This window comes from Hypanus sabinus, chromosome 3 (assembly GCF_030144855.1).
Source record: "Hypanus sabinus isolate sHypSab1 chromosome 3, sHypSab1.hap1, whole genome shotgun sequence".
Taxonomy (NCBI): domain Eukaryota; kingdom Metazoa; phylum Chordata; class Chondrichthyes; order Myliobatiformes; family Dasyatidae; genus Hypanus; species Hypanus sabinus.
The window spans coordinates 123,042,553-123,065,104 of NC_082708.1; the positions used below are offsets into that span (position 1 = coordinate 123,042,553).

At 43.1% G+C, this 22,552-nt stretch overlaps 1 protein-coding gene across 3 annotated transcripts in view; it reads right to left on the bottom strand.

Moving 5' to 3' along the window:
• The window catches only part of idua (alpha-L-iduronidase), a 197,593-nt gene that overhangs the window by 40,943 nt on the left and 134,098 nt on the right, over positions 1-22,552 (bottom strand). For all 3 annotated transcript variants that reach the window (XM_059965064.1, XM_059965066.1, XM_059965065.1), the window contains one exon: positions 21,112-21,328. In XM_059965064.1, coding sequence (XP_059821047.1) covers positions 21,112-21,328 — 217 coding nt within the window. The remainder of the gene's footprint in view (positions 1-21,111; positions 21,329-22,552) is intronic.

Genomic DNA, 22,552 nt, shown 5'->3' on the forward strand with positions numbered 1-22,552 from the left:
TGGCAGTTCCTCCAGCATTGCATGTGTGGTGCTTGGATTTCCAGAATCTGCAGATTTTCTCTTGGTAATTTATCCCTTTCTCCACATGCTTCATACCTTCAGCTAATGATAAAATGATTAGTTTCATATTTAAAATTTGTAATTGTCCTGCTGTTTTTCATGAAGTAGTCTATGTAGGTCCAAAGTAGATGTCCACAACTTATTAACTTACACAACAAAATAAACAATATGACAGTACCAAAGCCATTTGGCCCATTGAGTGGTCTCCACCATTCCATCATAGCTGAGATATTATCCCTCTCAACCCTATTCTCCTGCCTTCTCCCCATTGATGAGAAATTCACTGGGTCAGCCACATAAACACTGCAGATACAAGAACAGGTCAGAGGCAGGGTATCCTAAATTGTTCATCTGCTGACTCCCATTAGCCTTATCAACAAGGCTCAAGTTATGAGTATGTGGAATACACTCCACTGTACTGGATATGTACAACCTCACTCTAGCAGGCTGACACCAGCCAGAACAAAGCAATCCACCATTTCCCACTTTAAACATTCATTTCCTCCAACAGCAGCACCCAATGGCTGCAGTTTGAGGCATCCGCAAAATGCACTTGCCTGGTTTATACTGACAGCACTGCCTAAACCCACAAGCTCAGTGGAACCAGCTCAGCAGAGAACTGGGAGCTCCACCACCTACAGAATTCCTTCCCAGTCATATACCATGCTAACTTGGAGGCATGCTGCTGTCCCTTCACCATCTGTGGGTGTAAATGCTAAATTTTCCTGCCCAATACCTTTATGGGCATAATTTCATCAGAAAGGTATGCTCTCCATCTCCACCTCCTTGAACTGAGCTGAAAAATCCTAGTGTTACATGATAGAGGCATAACAGAGGATCTGGCCAAAGTTGATTGGAAGGAGACACTAGTAGGAATGACAGCAGAATGGCTGAAGTTTCTGAAGACAATTCAGAAGGTGCGTGATAGGTGCATCTCAAAGATGAAGAAGCATTCTAAAGGGAGAATGAGGCAATTGTGGCTGACAAGGGAAATCAAAAAAACAGCACAAAAGCAAAGGACAGGGCATACAATATAACAAAAAATAGTGGGAGGCTAGAAAATTGGGAAGCTTTCAAAAGCTATCAAGACATCTAAAAAAGCCATAAGGAGAGAAAACATGAAATAGTAAGGGAAGCTATCCAATAATATAAAAGAAGATACCAAAAGTTTTTATAAATATATTAAAAATAAGAGAGGCAACAGTGGATATTAAACTGCTGGCAAATGATGCTGGAGAGGGAGAAATGGGGGAACGTAGAAATGGCAGATGAACCTAGTAAATATTTTGCATCAGTCTTCACTGTGGAAGACACTAGCAGTGCGCCAGAAATTCAAGAGTGTCAAGGAGCAGAAGTGAGTGTTGTTTCTATTACTAAGGAGAAGGAGAAATTGTGAAGGTAGATAAATCACCTGGACCAAATGGACTACACCCCAGGGTTCTGAAAGAGCTACTGTAGCTGAAGAGATTGTGGAGGTGTTAGTTATTATCCCTCAAAACTCACTAGATTCTGAAAAGGTTCCAGAGAACTGGAAAATTGAAAATGTCACTCCACTCTTTAAGAAGGGAGGGAGGCAGAGGAAAGGAAATTATAGGCCAATTAGCCTGACTTCAGTGGTTGGGAAGATGTCCATTATTAGGGATGAGGATTACGGGTACTGGAAACACATGGTAAAATAGGCCAAAGTCAGCATGGTTTCCTTAAGGGAAAATCTTACCTCACAACTCTGTTAGAATTCTTTTAGGCAAGATAGACAGAGGAGAGTCAGTGGATGCTGTTTATTTAGACTTTCAGAAGGCCTTTAACGAAGTGCCTGCCATGAGGCTGGTTAACAAGGTAAAAACCCATGGTATTACAGGAAAGACATTAGCTTGGAGAAAAGATTAGCTGTCTGGCAAGTTGCAAAGAGTGGGAATAAACAGGGTCTTTTCTGGGTGGCTGCCAATGATTAGTGGAGTTCCACAGGGATCAGCATTGGGACCACTTCTTTTTGCATTATATGTTAATAATTTGGATGATGGAATTAATGACTTTGTGGCCAGGTTTGTGGATGATAGGTGGAGGAGCAGATAGTTTTGAGGTAGCAGGGTGTCTGCAGAAGGACTTAGATTAGGAGAATGGGCAAAGAAGTGACAGATGGAATACAGTGTTAGGAAGAGTATGGTCATGTATTTTGGTAGAAGGCATAAAGGCATAGACTATTTTCTAAACCAGGAGAAAATTTAAAAATCAGAGGTGCAAAGGGACTTGGGATTTCTCGTGCAGGATTCACTGAAGGGTAATTTGCAGGTTGAGTTGGTGGTAAAGAAAAAAATGCAATGTTAGCATTCATTTCGAGAGAACTAGAATATAAGAGCAAGGGTGTAATGCTGAGGCTTTATAAGGCATTGATTAGACCACACTTGGAATATTATAAGCAGTTTTGGGCCCCTTATCTAAGAAAAGATGTGTTGGCATTGGAGAGAGTCCAGAGAGGGTTCACAGGAATTATTCTAGAAATGGAAGGGTTAACCAATGAGCAGCATTTGTTGACTTTTGACCGGTACTCACTGGAATTTAGAAAACTGAGGATCTCATTGAATCCTATCAACTATTGAAAGGTTTGCATAAGTGGATATAAGAAAGATGTTTCTTATAGTGGGGGAGTCTAGGACAGAGGGCACAGCCTCAGAAAAGAGAAACATCCATTTAGAACAGAGATGAGGAGGAATTTCTTCAGCCAGGGGTAGTGAATCTGTGGAATTCATTGCCATAGATGGTTGTGAAGGCTAAATCATTGAGTATATTTTAAGTGGCGGTTGAAGGATCAAAGTCTATGGTCTAGACTCAGGTCTTATGTGTAGGTATGTAACACGACATTTGCTGAGGAACTGTGAATGGGATTAAACATTGTGCTTGTCATCAGCACCTACACACAATGCTGAATTTAGGATGGACGGGAAGGTCAATGATGAAGCAGCTGAAGGTAATTGTCCAAGAAAATCTTCTGCACCAAAGTCCTAGGCTTGGGATACTTGATTTCTGAAAGCCACAATAATCTTTCTATGTGTGAGTTTAGTCTTCAGCTATTGCCATAGTTTCTTCCTGTGCACTGATCTAAATTTTAACAGGGCTCTGTTCTACCATACTCATTAAAATGCTGCTTTAACGTCAAGGGCAGTTACTTTCACTCACCTTTGGAACTCAAGTCTTCCGTCTGTGTCAGGACCAAAGCTGTGATGAAGTCTGAAGCTAAGTGGTCCTGACAAAAACCATATCAAGCATCACTGAGCAAGTCATTTTTGGGAGTGTTACTTCTTAATGACAATCTCCTCCGCTTTGCTGATGTTTGATAGTGGACTGATTGGGTGATAACTTGCTGGACTGGTTTATCCTGCAACAGTAAAGACTCTCAAATGCCGTACTCAAGAACAAATGACTTCTTCCATTATTTTTTCAGCGCACAGAATGGAAGAATGCAGGCTATTTACCTGCATTGTGGACTTCCCAAAAGTGCAAGAGTTCACTAACCATACAACCAATTGCCAAACTCCTACATGCCTCCTACAAGTTCTGTTCTTCAGACTATCCTGCCCTTCTGTTCTAATTATTCAGAAACTAACTCTCCATAAGACCGTTGAGCATTGTTTGCATTGAAGTATGGCTTCAAAGATGTCACAAATTGTGCTAAATGCTGGCAGCTGCAAATATTTGCAACACATCTAGAGTCAGTTTCATTATTATGTGGAAAACCTGATAATACTGCCTTGTAAACTTTGAACTGGAAATCTTTATATTCGTGTAACATTCATAACCAGACTTCAAGTGATCCTGTCCCAGTGTACACTGACATTGACAGAGGAAAGGCAGATTCCTGTGTAGAGATGGCAAACAGAGTTTAGACAAAGGAATTCCAAGAGAACATTGGTAGCTTGACTGAGCGACACTGCAAAATGAAACTTTCTCCAAACTAGTACCCTGCTATAAGCTCTAAGAAACATCTGCTTAAATAGTACAGGCAGCCCAGAATCTGTGAGTCTATCAAAATAAATCTACCAAAGTTAAACATCAATTAACCAATTAACCTTGGACTCTAACACTCCGGCTTTCTGCACAGGCCCAGAGAGCTTGTTACAGTTCCCACCTTTTCAATGGCTGGCACCTGACAGTCCAGGACGACCTGGGGAACTCAGGATCCAAGGACGAGGGCCAGACAGACCTGGTAAATTCAACACAGACCTGGTAAGCTTCAGATAGCCCTGAGGAACTCAAGATAGACCTGCTAATCTTAAGACAGGCTGGGGAACTTGAAATAGAGTTGAAGAATTTGAGACAGGTCTGAGGAACTCAAGACATGGTGAACATAGAAAACATTGAATATACTTTGGGAACATAGAATAAACATCAGAAAAAAGCCCCTACAATGTGGACTAGAGAATCTTGGAATGTGGACTTGAGAAATTCAGAACATAGACTAGAAACACCTGGAACGTGGACTTAAGAACAGATGGCACCCTTGGTTCAAGCTGACTGATGTCAAAACACCACTGTTCAACCTCCGCTGGATCCATCACATTGTGGGGTCTTTCTGTCAAGGAGGATGCTGACGATGGCAGAAACCAAATGTGGAATAAAGACAGACTCCCACGTGGAGATAGCGAACACTGTGTGTGCATAGGATTTCCCACAGAATACTGGTGGCTTCACCGAGCCACACCGTGAGATGTAACTGTCCCCACAATAAGTGCTAAGGAATGCCGGCTTAAATAGTACAAATGATCTGGAATCCCCAAGCCTATCAAAATAAACTTAACAAGGTTAAACAATTAAATACTCTAGTTAACAATTAACCATTTAAGGTGCTCTAGAATCCTTGGCACACCACGCTGTCCAGCTCCCCACACAGGCACGGAGGACTCTTTACTGCTCATTACATGGTTTTAACACCATCAAAAGGTAGTAATGATTCCTGACAACAAATACTAGATTAACAAGTTAATAATGGTTCAATAGTTTTCCTTTCTCATGTTTCTGAAATAGGAGGGTGATTTTCAAAATGTTTCAGTCATAGCAATAATAATAATAGGCTTCAGAATAGCTCCTATAGATTTATACCAACTGGGATCAGAGTTCCAGAAGAGCCTGCACTCACAGGAATCTTTGGTAGCAAAAACAAAGGGCATCAGAAGAAAAACTAGCCCAGAAACATTTCCTTTTGTGTAACACTACCTACTTGAGAAATACAACCTTCATCCTTCTCTTCAACATGCAAAAAAAGACACCCTAACTTCAATACAAATCCTGCAATATAGCAAAACATTTGCTATCCATGTCCCTTTATAAACAAATTGGTAATGATCACTTTGGTGAATAAATCAACACCGAATCAGCATATTCCAAATGTGCAAGTACAGTCTCTGAATAAAACAGTCTCTAGTTCTAATGCAATCCTTTTCATAGTAAAAACTATCAGTTCTCTTTCCTGCCAATGGATGTTGGTAATCACCCACTCTGCCACCTAAAAAGGGAAACCATATAGCACATGAACGAACATATGTGGGGCTAGGATGTTGGGTCTTTGCTCATTGAGACTGGGATCGGTGTTGCGGAGGTGCCGGACAATGATAGGAATAGGGGTTAGTGGTTAAGTTGTTAGGTTGGGTAGAGATTAGGGCCCACTTGGATAGGAGGGAGACCAGTACAGGTCGAAATACATGCAGGATGGCAGTGCTAGTTAAAGGAGGTTGGTGAATGTACAACATGAGTGCATAGGAAGAGATGAATGGACTCTGAAACATCAGGGGTATAGACAGAAAGAAAACTGAATGTTGGGAGAATGGGATAAGTGGCAGGAATGGTTAATTATATTAAACTATTGAATTCAACGTTAAATCCTGAAGATTGAAGTCAGAATAGAAGGGGAATTGTGGTGAACTACATATACCTGTCTGGACACGCCCCCCCGCTGACTGCTCCTGTGGCTCCTCCCACTGACAGTGGTTCCTCCCACAGACTCCGGTATAAAGGCGATTGAAGACACTGCCCCGGCCTCAGTCTCCAGGATGCAGTGTGGTGGTCAATTGCTGCTTGTTCTTCCTTCTAGCCAATAAAAGCCTATATCTCGCCTCACGTCTCCTAGAGTTATTGATGGTGCATCAATTTTATTGGCTGGAAGTTTTAAAACATGGAAAGTATTTTACTTGAAAAAGTCTGGAAAAATTAGACTTGGACCCCCAAGCCCCAGAAGCAGCTCTTGCCTTTGAACTCTGGCTTGCATGCTTCCAATCATACCTGGAAGTGATTCCAGTGACTGAGCCTGCCACAATGTACAAAATCCAGAGTAAGTCCGAAAGTATTTTCCCTTATCAGAGGCCTGCCGACCTACCAAGGGGCACTGGACGCCCTCAAAAGACAGTACCTGCGGCTGGTGAACAACCGTCTACGCAAGACATTGCTTAGCGACGCGGTGGCAGCGACCTGGCGAGTCGAGCGGGCAGTTTCTCCGAGCCCTACAGACACTCGTGCAAGTTTGCGACTGCAAGGGACTGACGGCAGAACAAGACACCACAAGACAAGACACCTAGTTCGAGACACCTTCGTTACGGGGATCAGGTCAGTGTACGTGCACCAGTGGCTGCTGGAAAATGCCTATCTTACCTTACGCTCAATGATCGAGATGGCCGACACGCTGGAGGCTGCTCTGCACAACGCTGACGCTGTCCAGCCGTGCGATCCTCCGCCGGTTCCGTGGACACTGCAGACCCCGCCGCCACCCGCGAGCGAATTCATCACCATCGCTGCCAGTCGCGAGTCCACGAACTCCCCGAAACCGACCACAGCTACTGCCACGTCCGTCTTAAAAGCCCTGTGCCAGCTCTTCACTCTGTTCGGATATCCCTGCTATATCCACAGTGATAGAGGGTCCTCCTTTATGAGTGACGAGCTGCACCAGTACCTGCTGGCTAGGGGCATTGCTACTAGTCGGACCACGAGCTATAATCCCCGGGGAAATGGACAGGTGGAGAGGGAGAATGCCACAGTGTGGAAGGCCACACTTTTAGCCCTTAAGTCAAAAAGGTTGCCGGTCTCTCAATGGCAGGAGGTCCTCCCCGAGGCACTCCACTCTATCTGCTCTCTGTTATGTACGTCCACCAATGCCACCCCTCATGAGCGCCTATTTTCTTTTACCAGGAAGTCTGCCACTGGGACCACCCTATCGGCTTGGCTGACGTCCCCAGGGCCAGTGCTGCTCCGGAAACATGTGAGGAGTAATAAATACTCCCCGCTGGTTGAGAGGGTTCACCTTCTACATGCGAACCCCCAGTATGTCTACGTGGTCTTACCTGATGGGCGGGAGGACATGGTCTCCGTCCACGACCTGGTGCCCGCAGGAGCAGCAGACCACTACCCCGAACACTCCACGGTAACTATGAACCCTGTACCCGAGGTGACACCGCGCACACCAAGCCCTACACAGACTCCTCACGACACTCCCATACCGGGCTCCTTGCACACGCGTGAGGGATCACTGACGCCTAGTGGGCTGACACCTCCAGTTAGGCCGGAACCAGCACAACCACCATCTCCGGTGCAGTCACCACCGGCACCTGTGCAATCACAGCCGGTGCTACGTAGATCGCAGCGACAGATTCGACCACCTGGTAGACTTAACCTGTAAATATACTTGTAAGAAACTTCGCCCCATGGGGACTCTCTTTTAAAACAAAGGGGGGTGCATGTGGTAAACTACATATACCTGTCTGGACATGCCCCCCCCCCCCCCCGCTGACTGCTCCTGTGGCTCCTCCCACTGACCATGGCTCCTCCCACAGACCCCGGTATAAAGGCGATTGGAGACACCGCCCCGGCCTCAGTCTCCAGGATGTAGTGTGGTGGTCACTTGCTGCTTGTTCTTTCTTCCAGCCAATAAAAGCCTATATCTCGCCTCATGTCTCCAAGAGTTATTGATGGTGCATCAGGGATGTAGAAATTCCATGTCACGCTTACAGATGGAATGGTCTTGCCCAATCTGCATTTGCTTTCTCCAATGCTGAGAAGATCCCTTTACAAACACAGAATGCAGTAAACTCAACTGAAGACATGCAAGTGAACTGCAGCTGTCCCTGGACGACAGGAAAAGAGCACATGAGGATAGATGTTGTTGTTAATTCTTAGTTTCCAGTTGGACTTTTACAGTGGAAGCTCATGTAACATCCTGAGAAAGGTTTCACTGCTAATGTAATGGTCTTTCTGTAGAAGCACTGCTAATCTAAATAGTTTTTCTTTCGCAGCAGTGTTTGGGTTATGGCTGGAGATAATGAGGGGTGAATGTGCGCCGTCCAATGAAGGGAGTGTTTTTTCTAGTTATGTGCCTGAGACCAAGGTGATCTGGGTCTTTTATTTGGTGGAAGATGGAGAGAGAAGATGCCAGAAAGGAGAGGTCGTAGACACTAGAAAGGAGACTTGGAGTGGGGCCAGGAGTCGACGAAGCCTGGGGAAGTCGATGGAGGTCCAGCGGAAGGAAAACTGTGAGCTTCATCTTGTTGCATATTAGACTGTTTCAATAAAATGGACCCCTTTCTTTTTGTTTACTTTATTAACCCTTTAGTTAAATTAAGAATTATAAAGCTAAATCACTTAATTGCATATGGTATACTGCCTGTTATTTCGTGGTACTGATTTGTAATGGGATAACACATCACACAGCACCCACACAGACAGGTTTTGCACCTCAATGTCATACATTTGGTGGGGCCAGAGATTGTCTTCCCTAGACTTACACAGCTGACAGAACCTGAGAGCTACAGTGTAGAACAAGAGACCTGACTGCTTTATATCAATCCAGCAACATGTCCTCTACCAGGTTATTGGGATTACTGGGGAACATCTCAAGGAATTGGCAGTAGGATCATGAACCCGCCTTTCTTTCTGTGGATTACAGCTTTCGTCCTCTCAGTCCTGGCACTCTGTTGGTAGCCTCTGCCAGCCTGCACAGACTCGATTTCTAGATGCAGAATGGTGCAGTGTCCTTCCTCACAATGTGCAGCCTTGTCAAAATCACCATCCTTCCACCAGCGAATTACTCCTCTGGAATACGTAGTATGGGCACTAAAGAAAAGCTGAAGGTCACCGTGACCTTGACTTGAATAAATCCAGCATTTGGCAGAAATCTGTGGTTATCTTCTTTGTAATACAAACGCCCGAGGTACTGCTCCTCAATTAAATTTATTCAAATACATTGAGGTGCACAAACTAGGTCTCCTATTGAGAGATCTTCCTCATTCTCTTATGGCAGATGTCCCTGATTTATGGACCCTTTCCTCATCCTCCTTTTGAAATATTATGCTCACTATGTGTTTGAGGGTGACTCTAAAGAACCATGCTGATCAACAGCCAAGATTTATAGCTCATCACTGGCAATGTAACAAAAAACCTTAACAAACTGATGATCCTATTGAATGGTGCAAGCGTGAGGCTGGTGCCCTCCCATGCCAAAAGGCAATTTTCCCATGTGCGAGTAACACCCTGAGTTGGCTGCATGGTGAAGCTACTAAGCTAGTGCGGGGGCTGGTATCAAATCAGCATTGTATGAAGACTGAGGAAAACAACCACGTGCTCAGCATACTTGCAGTTTGTGGTAAAATACAAGCACTGCCACGTTATCCAAATTGCCAGACTTTGCAAGTTGTGCTAAAAATGTGCTCACTGTTTGTGCTGAAACTTGGGAGATATTTCACCTCCCAGAGTGTTATCAAAACCAGCATTGTGAAACACATAATTGCTGAGGTGGGTTTTTTCACAGACAGTAAGTTCTTGGCCACAACTGAACATTGCTCCTTGGCAGCCTGATCCTACGTCAGGCCACTTCTCAGGGGAAGTGCTGGTGGGCCTTTCCTGCTGTCCTGCGACAGCAACGTTTAGCAAATAAAGTTCAGTCGCGGTTACTTCACTGGTTCAGGATCTGCAGCTCAGTGGCCAGTGGAGCAAATCATACAAATGCAGGAGGAACTGCAGGTCAGGTAACATCTATGGAGGGAAACGAACAGTCGATGTTTCATGCCGAGACTCTTTGTCAAGGCTGGAAAGAAAATGGCTGAAGCCAGAATAAAAGGGCATGGAGAGGAGCCTTTTCTTACTGTCATTTAGAAATTCTGAAAGATAATCACGGAACAATAACGATTGTGTGCTCCTTTCTAACCTTGTTTGACTGTAGGACTACAATCATGTCAGGTCCACTGAGCTGATTAACCATGGCCGATGTCAACTATACCAGCAAGCTGGAGGAAGCTTTCTTAACGTTGCTGCAAAGGAGTGTTGTAACTTTGAGAGTCACAATGGTCTTCTGTTGCCTCCACAGCATCAGAGTGCAGTTAGGTACGAAATTCTTCAAAGATTCTGCCTTTTGTATGAACACTATGTAGATGCAGTGCCCATCATTCAGTCCCTCAGTCGGCTTCCAGAGAAAGGAGTGGCTGCAATGTGAGCTACTTCCTCACATTATATTTGCAGGATATAGTCTTCACAGTCCACCATAATACCTTGAGATTGTTATATCCAGCCACTTTCTTGAGATGTAGTAACTTATCTTGTGACAGTAAGGTCACATTTTCATACTGAGTGGTGGCGTCCGTCGGTCTCGAGAGACCATGGATCTGCACCTAGAGTTTCCAGGGCGCAGGCCTGGGCAGGGTTGTATGGGAGACCAGCAGTTGCCCAAGCTGCAGGCCTTCCCCTCTCCACGCCACCGATGTTGTCCAAGGGAAGGGCACTAGGACCCATGCAGCTTGGCACAGGTGACGTCACAGAGCAATGTGTTGTTAAGTGCCTTGCTCAAGGACACAATCACGCTGCCTCAGCTGAGGCTCGAACCAGTGACCTTCAGGTTACTAGTCTGATGCCTTGCCCACTAGGCCAGGCGCCAACACATTCTCATACTGTTACTCCTTAAATTAGAACAGTTGGTGGTAGGCATCAGATAGATGTGAGAAAGAGACAGCAGATGATGGAATCTAGAGCATAAAACAAACCCAGGTCTTTACACTTTTCATTTTAGCTTTCCTGTGTCCTTTCTGCATTGGTGAATTGCATGCACAGCAATTATTTTGGAGTTGTGCAACAGGAATATGCTCAGTGCCTGCTTGCCTCAACTCCTGTTGGATTGTAGGGTGCTTACAATAAAGATGGTGGATCTTGTAAAGACATTGATGCTGATGTGGCAATTTTCAGAGTTTATACTGGGGATGTTGATGCTGGCAATCCAAGCTTATTAGCTGTTTTTCTGTAGATTCTCCGAGTCTCACAACCGCAGAGGAGATGATAATCACTTTGTAGACTAAAGGTTAGGGTATGTACTTATTTTAATATAAAAACAGAAAATTCTGTAAATAGTCAGCAGATAACTGCATCTGTTGAAAGTAAAACTGTCAACATTCCAGGTCAAAGAAGATTCTGATGTAGGGTCTTCAACCTCAAGTCAAGGCAAGTCACTTTTACTGTCATTTCAACCATAACTGCTGGTACAGTACATAGTAAAAATGAGACAATGTTTTTCAGGACCATGATGTTACATGACACAGTACAAAAATTAGACTGAACTACATAAAAATAAACAACACAGTGAAAACTACACTAGACTACAGACCTACACAGGACTGCATGAAATGCACAAAAACAGTGCAGACATTACAATAAATAATAAACAGGACAGTAGGGCAAGGTGTCAGTCCAGGATCTGGGTATCAGGAGTCTGATAGCTTGGGGGAAGAAACTGTTACATAGCCTGGTTGTGAGAGCCCGATTGATTGCTTCAGAGCCTTTTCCCAGACGGCAGGAGGGAGAAGAGATTTTATGAGGGGTGCATGGGGTCCTTCATAATGCTGTTTCCTTTGCGGATGCAGCGTGTAGTGTAAATGTCCGTGATGGCGGGAAGAGAGACCCCGATGATCTTTTCAGCTAACCTCACTATCCGCTACATGGTCTTGCGATCCAAGATGGTGCAATTTCTGAAGCAGGCAGTGATGCAGCTGCTCAGGATGCTCTCAATACAACCCCTGTAGAATGTGAACCTGAAACAGAAACTCGGTTTCCCTTCCAACAAATGGCGCCTGGTCACTTAAGTATTCCCAGGATCTTTTGCTCTTGTTTTAAACCACCATATTTGCATTTTTTAAAACATTTTGTGAATATTGAATATTTGGTGTGCAAAGGCAAGGTAGCTGAACAGATTCAGTGTTGAATCCAAACAGCTATGGTTATTCTCAAGCAGAGAGGGCTGCCAAACTAGGTAAAATTCAATTTCCTCATTATCACTAACTTTTTTGTTGGGTCGAACCAATTATTGGCTGGGTACAGGCTGATAGAGACCTGATGTTGGATGGCAATGTCCTACAGCAGATGTATCAGGTTTTTTTTATAGCTGCTAGAAAAATGGAGAAGAGAATGTGTTCCAGTACCCAGCCCTGTTTTGCATCGGCTTAGATGACAAGAGGTTCCGAGGTACAGAGTGAAGCCAACCACATGATTGTGCAGTTAGCATGCTAATTTGCACACTGCATGGTCCTAAAAACAGTTTGTTTTAAGGATTGCTTTGGCTCACTGCTGGTGGGAAAGGAGGGGGTAAAAGTGAAGCTGTTGCACCTCCTGTGTCTGCAGGGGAAGTGTACTGAAAAGGACAGTGGTCAGTGGAGATGAAAGCATGAACGAGGGGTTTCAGAGAGAAAGGTTCCTTTGGAACACTGAAACAACAGGAAGGAGAGATATGTCTCATAGCCCAATAGCAATGGAGATGGTCCATTGAATGAGATGTTGGTGAGGTAGAAGGTGAACACAAAAGAGCCCTCCAGTCTTGTTCAGGCTGGGGAAAAGGAACACATTATAAAGACACCGCTGTGCAAATTCTTGTCAATGGAACGGATATGGAGAATAGGATTGTCCTTATTGGAAGCTGGATGTGAGGGAATGTAGTTGACAGAGCTGTGTGAGTCTGTGGGCTAGTAGGCAAACACTCGTACCTTGCATTGCTTCACGAAGATTTACAGAAAGATGTTGTTTCCTGCTGGCATTGCTACCCACTGCACCTCCAACCGTGCTTATATTTATACTGTCCAAGCTGTCATGTCAGAGTAAGATTAAAATTTTGGCTTTGGAAAGTCAACCCCAGTTGTTTGTGTTAAATGTGATTCATTTCCTTTCTACAATTCACTTCCACTGAAGATGATGTACTGATAATACTTAATTTCACTTTTAGTGCTGTTCGTCTAAGACAAACTTCTGCTGACCTCTACCTTGCTGAGGCCCAGCGCCAACTCTCAGACACCTCCTCTTACTTACCCCTTGAACAGGACCCCACTAAGAAACACCAAGCCATTATCTCCTACACCAGGGGTGGGCAAACTTTTTGACTTGTGGGCCACAAAGGGTTCTAAAATTTGACAGGGGGGCCGGACCAGGAGCAGATGGACGGAGTGTTTTGGTAATACACCTCATAAGAGAAAATAAAATATCATGGGATATGTAGAAAACATGTCTTTTAATTTCAATTGAAAATGAACAAATGCATTACAACAAAATATCTGTCTTTGAAGTCCCATGGTATTTACCGTAGATTCCAGACTACAGAGTGCACCTGATTAAAAGCCGCACGCTCTAATTTTAGAAAGAAAATCAATTTTGTACTTGTACAAGCCGCACCGGATTTTAAGCCGCAGGTGTCCTACGTTGTAATATGAGATATTTACCCAGAAAGATATTACACGTGAGGATTTTTTAACTTTTAATTAAATCCATATGGTAACATAAACAAATACATATTGCAAATGCTTTTTTTCGAACAATGCCTGTAACACAGCTACTTTTAAATATACATACGTATCGGTAACACACAAATTATGTTGCGTATACTTTTTTACTGAACAGTGCACGAACAACGTTCCAATATCTCCTAACGACTGGTAAAAAAAATATATATACTGCAGCCTACCAGGAAAAGTTATTGATCGCCTTCTTCATCTTCCTCCTGCGCACTAAAACCATCAAAGTCCTCTTCTTCAGTGTCCGAATTGAACAACCTCAGGATCTCGTCACTCACTTCAGTTTCTTCGTTGTCGCTCTCACTTGAGCGCACGTGGTCCTCTTCATCACGCAGCAGTCCAGCCTTTCGAAACCCGCTGGTGATGGTGGATGTTGTGACACGGCTCCACGCATTTAGGATCCACTGGCAGACTTGAGTTAAAGATGCTCTTTGCATGCGTCCTGTTTTGGTAAAGGATTTCTTGCCGCTCGTCATCCAAGCCTCCCACTCAACGCGCAGTGCCACTTTAAATGCCCGGTTCACGCTGATGTCCAGTGGCTGCAAATACTTCGTGGTGTCCCCAGGAATCACAGCTGGAATTGAGTTTGTACTCTTGATGGCAGCTTTCACTGAATCTGTTATATGGGCCCTCATGCTGTCCATAACGAGCAATGCTTTTTTTCTGTGAAAAAATCCCCCTGGTCGCTTGGCGTAGCACTCTCTCAGCCAATCCTTCATTAGACTCTCCGTCATCCAACCTTTCTTATTGACTTTCACCATGATTTCTTTTGGGAATTTTTCCTTTGGCATTGTCAGCCGCTTAAAAATCACCATCAGTGGAAGCTTTAGTCTGGATGCTGTGCAGCTCAGAACACAAGTAAAATGCGTTCTCTCATGGCCACTTGTTTTCAGTGTGATGGACAAGTCACCTTTTTTATTAACAGTCCGAGTGAGAGGCAGGTCAAACGTCAAAGGTACTTCATCCATATTTATGACATCATCTGGCCCGATGGAATTCTCCGCTATCTTTGTTTGAGTGAATGTGCGGAAGTTAGCAAGCTTTTCCTCGTGGTCGGGAAGGGAGCTGCTGACACAGAGTCGTGCGTACCCTGACGGACAGACCTTTTCATCTCATAAATCTAAAACACCACGATGGCCCACCTCTAAAATCTTCGATTTTCATTTTGGTGGCGATTGCTTTAGCCTTCAGTCTGATCTGCACGGTGGAAACACCGCGGCTGCCTGCTCTCTGTGTGTTAACCCAGTCTTCAAGAAAGTTTTCAAGTTCGGGCCATCTGCTATGATTACCTCTGAAAGCTTTTGTCGTCTTTTTGCATTGACTCAGTTCTTCACGCTGGCGTCTCCACTGTCTCACCATCGATTCATTTATGCCAAGATTATGTGCAGCAGCTCGATTTCCTTCTTCAACCGCCAGATTGATCGCCTTTAACTTAAAAGCTGCATCATATGCTTTTCTTCGAGTGTTTTCCATGTTGATGAGGGTGAGTACAAATGACTGATTTACAATAATTTAATTGTGAAAGTGCGCTTGATTTATCGTACAATTTCATTGGACCTCTGTGAACTACTCATCAATTTTATTAGTCTACTGTTACGAGGCAAAATGTTTTTGGCGGCATGAAAAAAAAACATGCATTAGCCGCACCGTAGTATAGGCCGCAGTGTTCAAAGCGTGGGAAAAAAGTAGCGGCTTATAGTCCGGAATTTACGGTAGCTATTTATTGAAATGACTTTTAAAACACTGAAAATTAAATGAATAAAATACAGCTTTTTTAATAGTAACAGTTATTATTTTAAAGCACTGAAAATTCTGTTATCCTTCAAGATATTATCATCATCACTCTCCTCCTGACTGTCTTTATTTCAAAAACGGTAGGAGATGCAGGTCTACTTGTCCTGCTCCTTCTTATTCAATTGTCCCCTGTGCCAAAACTCAACAACGACCAGCACAAGGACAGAATAGTGACAGCGCGCCTGTATGCGGAGCACGTTATTTGATCTGGAGCGCATTTTTTATTTTGGGAACGTACGTGCACCTGCGCACTACTCATGTCCATCACTTAACAGAAATGACATGTAACATGTAAGGCTTATTGAAAAAAATATTTTCAAATGCATTTTTTACATAACACAACGAAGAAACTTATTTTTAATTTCAGTGGGAACAGTGTTGTTGGTCTCCCTTTTTAGCCAGTGCATCAAAGTCTGGATTTAGTTTTGTTGTGGCGATTCTCAGGATGGATCTGAGGTGTTGGTCAGTTAACTTGGATCTGTGGCTGGCTTTGTTGATGTTCATGACGCTGAACGCCTGTTCACACAAATAGGTCGAGCCGAACAAACAGTAAAGCGCAATTGTGGAGTAATACGCTGCACATCAACAAAGGTCAATGTATACAGAGTGCGTCATCTATTGGGAAAACGCCAGAATTGCAGGGAAAAAACGTTAACAAGGTTTATTAATATAATTTCATCAAGTTCTGCGGGCCGGATTAAAAAGCTTAATGGGCCGCATATGGCCCCCGGGCCGTAGTTTGCCCATGCCTGTCCTACACCATCACCAACCTTATTGACTCTGGAGATCTCCCATTCCCAGCCACACACCTCATAGTTCCCGCACCTCTCGTTTCTACCTCCTACCCAAAATCCACAAACCTGTTTGTCTAGATAGACCCATTGTTTCAGCTTGTTCCTGCCCCACTGAAGTCATATTTGCATACCTCGACTCTGTCTTATCCCCCCAGTTCAGTCCCTTCCCACTTACATCCACGACACTTCACATGCTCTTGATCTTTTCAAGCATTTCAAGTTCCCTGGCCCCCATCATTTTATTTTTACTATGGATGTCCAGTCCCTATACACCTCCATCCCCACCAGGAAGGCCTCAAAGTTCTCCGTTTCTTTCTGAACACCAGACTCAACCAGTTCCCCTCCACCACCACTCTCCTCTGTCTAGCGAAACTTATCCTTACTCTAAATAATTTCTCCTTTGGGTCCTCCCACTTTCTTCAAACAAAGGGGGTAGCCATGGGCACTCGCATGGGCCCCAGCTATACCTGCCTGTTTGTCGGCTACGTGGAACAGTCTATGTTGCAAGCCTACACTGGTGACTGTCCCGCACTATTCCTACGCTTCATCGATGATTGCATTGGTGCTGCTTCCTGCACCTATGTTGAACTCGTCAATTTCTTCCACTTTGCCTCCAATTTCCATCCTGGCCTCAAATTCACCTGGTCCTTTTCTGACACTTCCCTTCCCTTTCTCATCTTACTGTCTCTATCTCTGGAGACAGCTTATCCACAGATGTCTATTATAAACCAACAGATTCTCACGGCTACCTGGACTATACCTTGTCCCACCCTGCTACTTGTAAAAACGCCATCCCCTTCTCTCAATTCCTCCGTCTCTGCCACATCTGATAGATAGAAGCTACAGGGAGGTAGTTAGCCCTCACTTGCATAGGACAGGTAAATAGGTGATGAGGCTTCTCATTCTAGAATGTAGGAGATGTCCTCCTTTTTCAAAGAAAGGGGCTTCCCTTCCTCCACCATCAATGCTGCCCTCACCTGCATCCCTTCCATTTCACGCATTCTGTTTGGGTAGCCTCCAACCTCATGGTATGAGCATCGATTTCTCAGACTTCCAGTAATGCTTACCTTCCCCTTCACCATTTCCCATCCCCTGTCCCTCTCTCATCTTCTATCTCCTTGCCTGCCCATCGTCTCTCTCTCCGGTACTCCTCTGTCCCCTTTTTCTCTTTCCTCCATGGCTTTCTGTCTTTTTCACCAACTTCCCAGCTCTTTATTTTATCCCTCCCTCTCCAGGTTTCACCTATCACCTGGTGGTTCTCAATTCCCTCCCCCCACCCCTCAAATCTACTCCTCAGCTTTTAATCTCCAGTCCTGCCGAAGTGCTTCAGCCCAAAATGTTGACTGTTCTTTTTTCTATAGATGTTGCCTGGCCTGTTGAGTTCCTCCAGCATTTTGAGTGCGTTGCACAAACTCCTGCTTCTAATTTTTCAAAGGCTTTTAAGGGTTTCTGCGACTCTCTCTGTGCTGGCTTATTGCCATTGCTCCGTAGGTATCTTACACTTCTCTCCAACGGAGAGATTGTCTTTTAATGCCAGCATACATATCCTTCCAGCGAACCTTTGCTGCAGCATTAGGTATCACCTACTTTAATTTGCCATGACAATATATACTGGGCAACCAAGATGTTGCTTCCTCAATACTTTTGGGTATATCTTATGGATCTTGGGCTGCTGGCCATGAAAATTGCCATGAAATTTCCCTACCACACACCTGTTTTTGAAATTGCCTATATTTATTATTTCAATTCATAATTCAAGTCAGAATAACTGATGCCAAGATTAAGAAAGGTATTTTTGTTGGTTTACAAATCAAACAGGACATCAGTGACAGGCAATTTGCAGGACTTCTAGTGAGACCGGAGAAAATTGCATGGAAGGCATTCAAAGACGTTGCAGTCAATTTTCTTGGCAATTACAGAGCACCAAACTAGGTGCAGCTGGTTGACAACATGCTTCAAGCATTCAAAACCATCAAGTGCAACATGTCACTAAAGATCAATTTTCTGCATTCCCATTTAGACGTCTTCCTTGCAAATCTGTCTCTGTCAGTGATGAGCATGGTGAAAGGTTTCACCAGGACATTGCAGTCATGGAGAAATGATATCAGGGCAACTGGAACCCATCAATACTGACTGAATATTGTTGGACACTTAAACGAGATGCCTCTGAGTACACTTAAACGAGACACTGAGTACAAACAGAAATCATCAACAAAATATTTTCATCCTAGTTAACTATTGCAAAGCTTCAGCACTTATGCAATTAAATGTATTGTAGTCAATAGAAGTTAATTTCTTGTTTCTCCAAGTTCTTACGTGATACAAGTAGTCTGAAATTATATTTGTGTTCAGCTTCAAATGGTCTATCATAAACTAAAAAAAAAACTAAGGAAGCAACACTTCTGAAAAAAAAATTGCTGTCCAGTCTAATTGGAAAATTATACCTCCCAACAATCATATATGCAGGATCTTTTTCAAACAGTTCCATAAAATGTTAATTGTTTTTTAACTGGATAAACATCCCATCCCCTAAACAATGAACACTCAGAGATTGGTGGATTGAATGTTTGGAACTCAGTCAGCATAAATGTTTAATGAAATGTGTGCTTATATCTGTAAATACAAGATATCCATGACTCATCAACCACAGAACAGTGCTCTTGCCATTTTCTGCCAAAGATAATTTTAGACATTTTAGCAGAAACACAGAACTAAGTAGAAATTAACTTGATTGGAAGAGTGTAAAATGCATGGCTCACCCAGAGTACCCAATAACTCAGGTTAAAACTCTCTTCCATTGAAACATTAAAATCTTAAAGAAGTCTACTTTCTACTTCCTCTTGATGTGCTTTGCACAATAACTTTGCAGAAAGTTCTTTTGAGATCATTATAAATAAGAGTTGAGCTGACTGAGCAGAATTCCCTTCCTCAAGCAGTAAGCATGGAATTTTTAAATTAATATAATTAAACTGAATAAAAATTGGAAGAGATGGCCATTTTCATTAATTGCACAACAACTGCATGTTGTGCATAAAGTGTGTGAATAAAAGTTTTTATAATTACCCCAAAGACGTGATACATTGTAAAATCTGTTAACATAGCTTAAGCGGCATTGCTGGACCTGATGGTTATTGATGAATTGGAAGTTGGCCCAGCAGCCCTTCAGTGTTGTTCTGACTAAGGCTCAAGCACTCCCACGGTGTTGCCTTGAGCATTTTCTTAATACCTACCTGATTCTGGCCTTACAGTTCCCCGGCCTTATTCCTTTGTCAGTTTGACTGCTCTTGCTGAGATGTCAATTACTGTGGTTTGCTGGTCTGTATAGTGCCAGAACAACAGTAAAACAAGATTTTACTGTACTACAGAAACAAAGACATACTATAGGGCTGGATTCAATATCTGGCACATGATGCGGGAGTGGCGGGCTGAGCCTGTTAGCTTGTTGTAATTGCTGTTAAATCTGAGACACATTCAGACCTGCCAAAATGTCTCAAGGTGTTAATTGAATAGCTACAGTTTATTTTTATAAATATGCATCTATTTGGGTGGCAGGGTGGAATTATGTCTCTACCAAAAGAGGTGTAAGGCGCACCTTCCCTCCAGTAGCCTGTAGGTCACCCTTTGGCAAGGTGTAGCACCTGCTTAGACACCCCCCACCCCCGATCAGGGTCACATGAAGCCATGGGAGCAGGTGGTGGATGGTCATATCACAAGTCCTGGTTATGTGACCACTGATGCCAGGCAGACAATCTCTGAAGAGTATTGATAATGGCTGGGGTCATCTATGTTGTAAAGACACTGCCCAGAAGTAGGCAATGGCAAACTACTTCGTTAGAAAAATTTGGCAAGAACTATCACTGGAAAGACCATGATTGCCCATGTCATACGACATGGCACAAAATTAACGAATGAATGAGCATCCTCTTGCACTTTTAAAGCAACCTCCCACCTGAAACTGCTCGATAGTATTGTGGTTCCACCAGAAGTATTTATTAAGCTGATGCTGCAGGCATAAATGGGGATCTAATTAAAGAGCTTTTGTGCATTTATGATTGATCATAGTTAAACTTTGCCCTGTATATACTTAGCCACAAACTGCATGTCAAAAACCCATGATTTTTCCATTTTTGGTATACAATTAAACTGACAAATGGTGTTGGCCAATACATTAGGTGATAATTAACATTAGATATCGTGTAAGGATTTGTAACAGAACTGATATATTAATCATAATTCATGATATCTTGCATTCACCATTTGTGTAGCATCAACACCAATCTCATTTTAATGGCTTGGTTTTGTAAATACCTAATCTTTGCAACTAAGAATAGTAGTAATTGCAAGTATAAATAAATTTAATTTTTTTTTTATTTTTAGAAGTTACTTTCATGTTTAGCTTCAACTGAAGCCATTGATCTGTTTGCTTTATGGTTTTTTGGCCACCAAGCTACTCATTGCCTACTCAGGTGGTCATCATGTCCGAGCCTTGATAACAGCAGTAGGCAAACAATGCAACTGCAGAGGCTTAACCTAATCCTTGCCCGTCCAAGCACACCATCAGCTTTATTGTTTCCTTCCCAATCTGAGAAACTCAGGTGATCATCCATTAGGTTATTAGGTAATTAAGATCAGTCAACTCAGCTCAGAATAGAAACTAAAACAAAGAATGTACTTACCTAATAATGCCAACAGCCCCATAACAGTGAGCACTGGTTTGCGGATCATCTGTACGTGTGGTGGCTTTGTATTGTTCATTTGAAATCTAGCAGTAAGAGTCCTCTGTGTAAAGTAGTTTGGGTGGTAGTTCAGGAAGGCATTATCATTGCTTAGCAATGTGAAATTTATTGTGCTCTCTGGATTCGCAATTAGCAGATTCTGGTGCTGTGATATTATCTAGAAAAAAAGCAAGAGAATATAACTCAAAACATTTTTCATTCTGTCAAAAGTCATTAATTAGACAAGGCAAACATTGTGCAAAACCTGCAACAGGATGTGATAAATTAAATATTGGTGTAAGAATTTTTAAGCAATTTATATTTGAAGCTGTAGTGCATCTAAGGGCCAAACTTTCTGTAGTTGCTTTCATTCTGCAAACCAATTGTGAATGGATCTGATCAAAGAGCGTAGATTGCTGCCATGTGCCAGTAATCTTGTGACTAATTTAATTAAAAATTTCACTTGGATAGAAGTTTAGGACCATTAACAAAAATAAATACTTCTACAAAATCACATGCTGCTGTAGTTAACTGGCCATTGAATCTTCAAACACACCTATTACTAATGGATTTTAATGTGCGGATAGTAAACAAGTGGTTCACCCTGGTGCAGTAACAATCTGGGACTATGTGAGCACTGAACAGCAGAAGCAGCAACCTCTCTTATTAGGCAGTTCCTTGGAGTTGAGGGAGACTTGTTTCCATTGAACTTCTGTGGGTTCTGAGATGGCTGATAATGCTAATATGTGGTTGGGCAGATAGTATGCTCCTTCTACTGTTTACAGTGCACTTCTGCATGCTCGCGATGGAGGGGTTCAATGTTCTCAGTCGCTAATCCAACATTCCTTCTCCATTTTGAGTATCGATATTGTACCTTTTCAAGACGTCTTTGAGAATAACCTCGAATCACTTTGACCTCCTTGCCGGTAACTTCTTGCCATGACAGAACTAGGAAGAGGTTGCATGTTTGGGTAGTCAGATGTGACGTATGATGTGATCTACCAATTGGGGTTGACTGAGGCCTCTTTGCTGGGGATGTTGGCTTGGAGGGGTCACTGACGGATGATTGCTTTTGTTAGTGAATTTGGGCTATTTTACAAGATGGCATTATTGTACAGCAAACAATTCCACTCTGAATTTTTGACCACATACACACACACACACACAATGACTGAATTGGAATGACCTTAGCTCTGAAGTAGAGCCAGAAATGTAACAAATGTGTGGTGTTAAAGATTCTGGGGCCAACACTTTGCCTGACCTGCTGAGTTTTTCCCGTATTTCCTATTCTATTTCACTCCTGATTCTGCTCATTACTACAAAGAAAAACAGCACAGTTAGTGCAATTTAAGCACTAAATTTATTTCACAAAACATGAAAAACAAGTAGGGGCATGGTTATA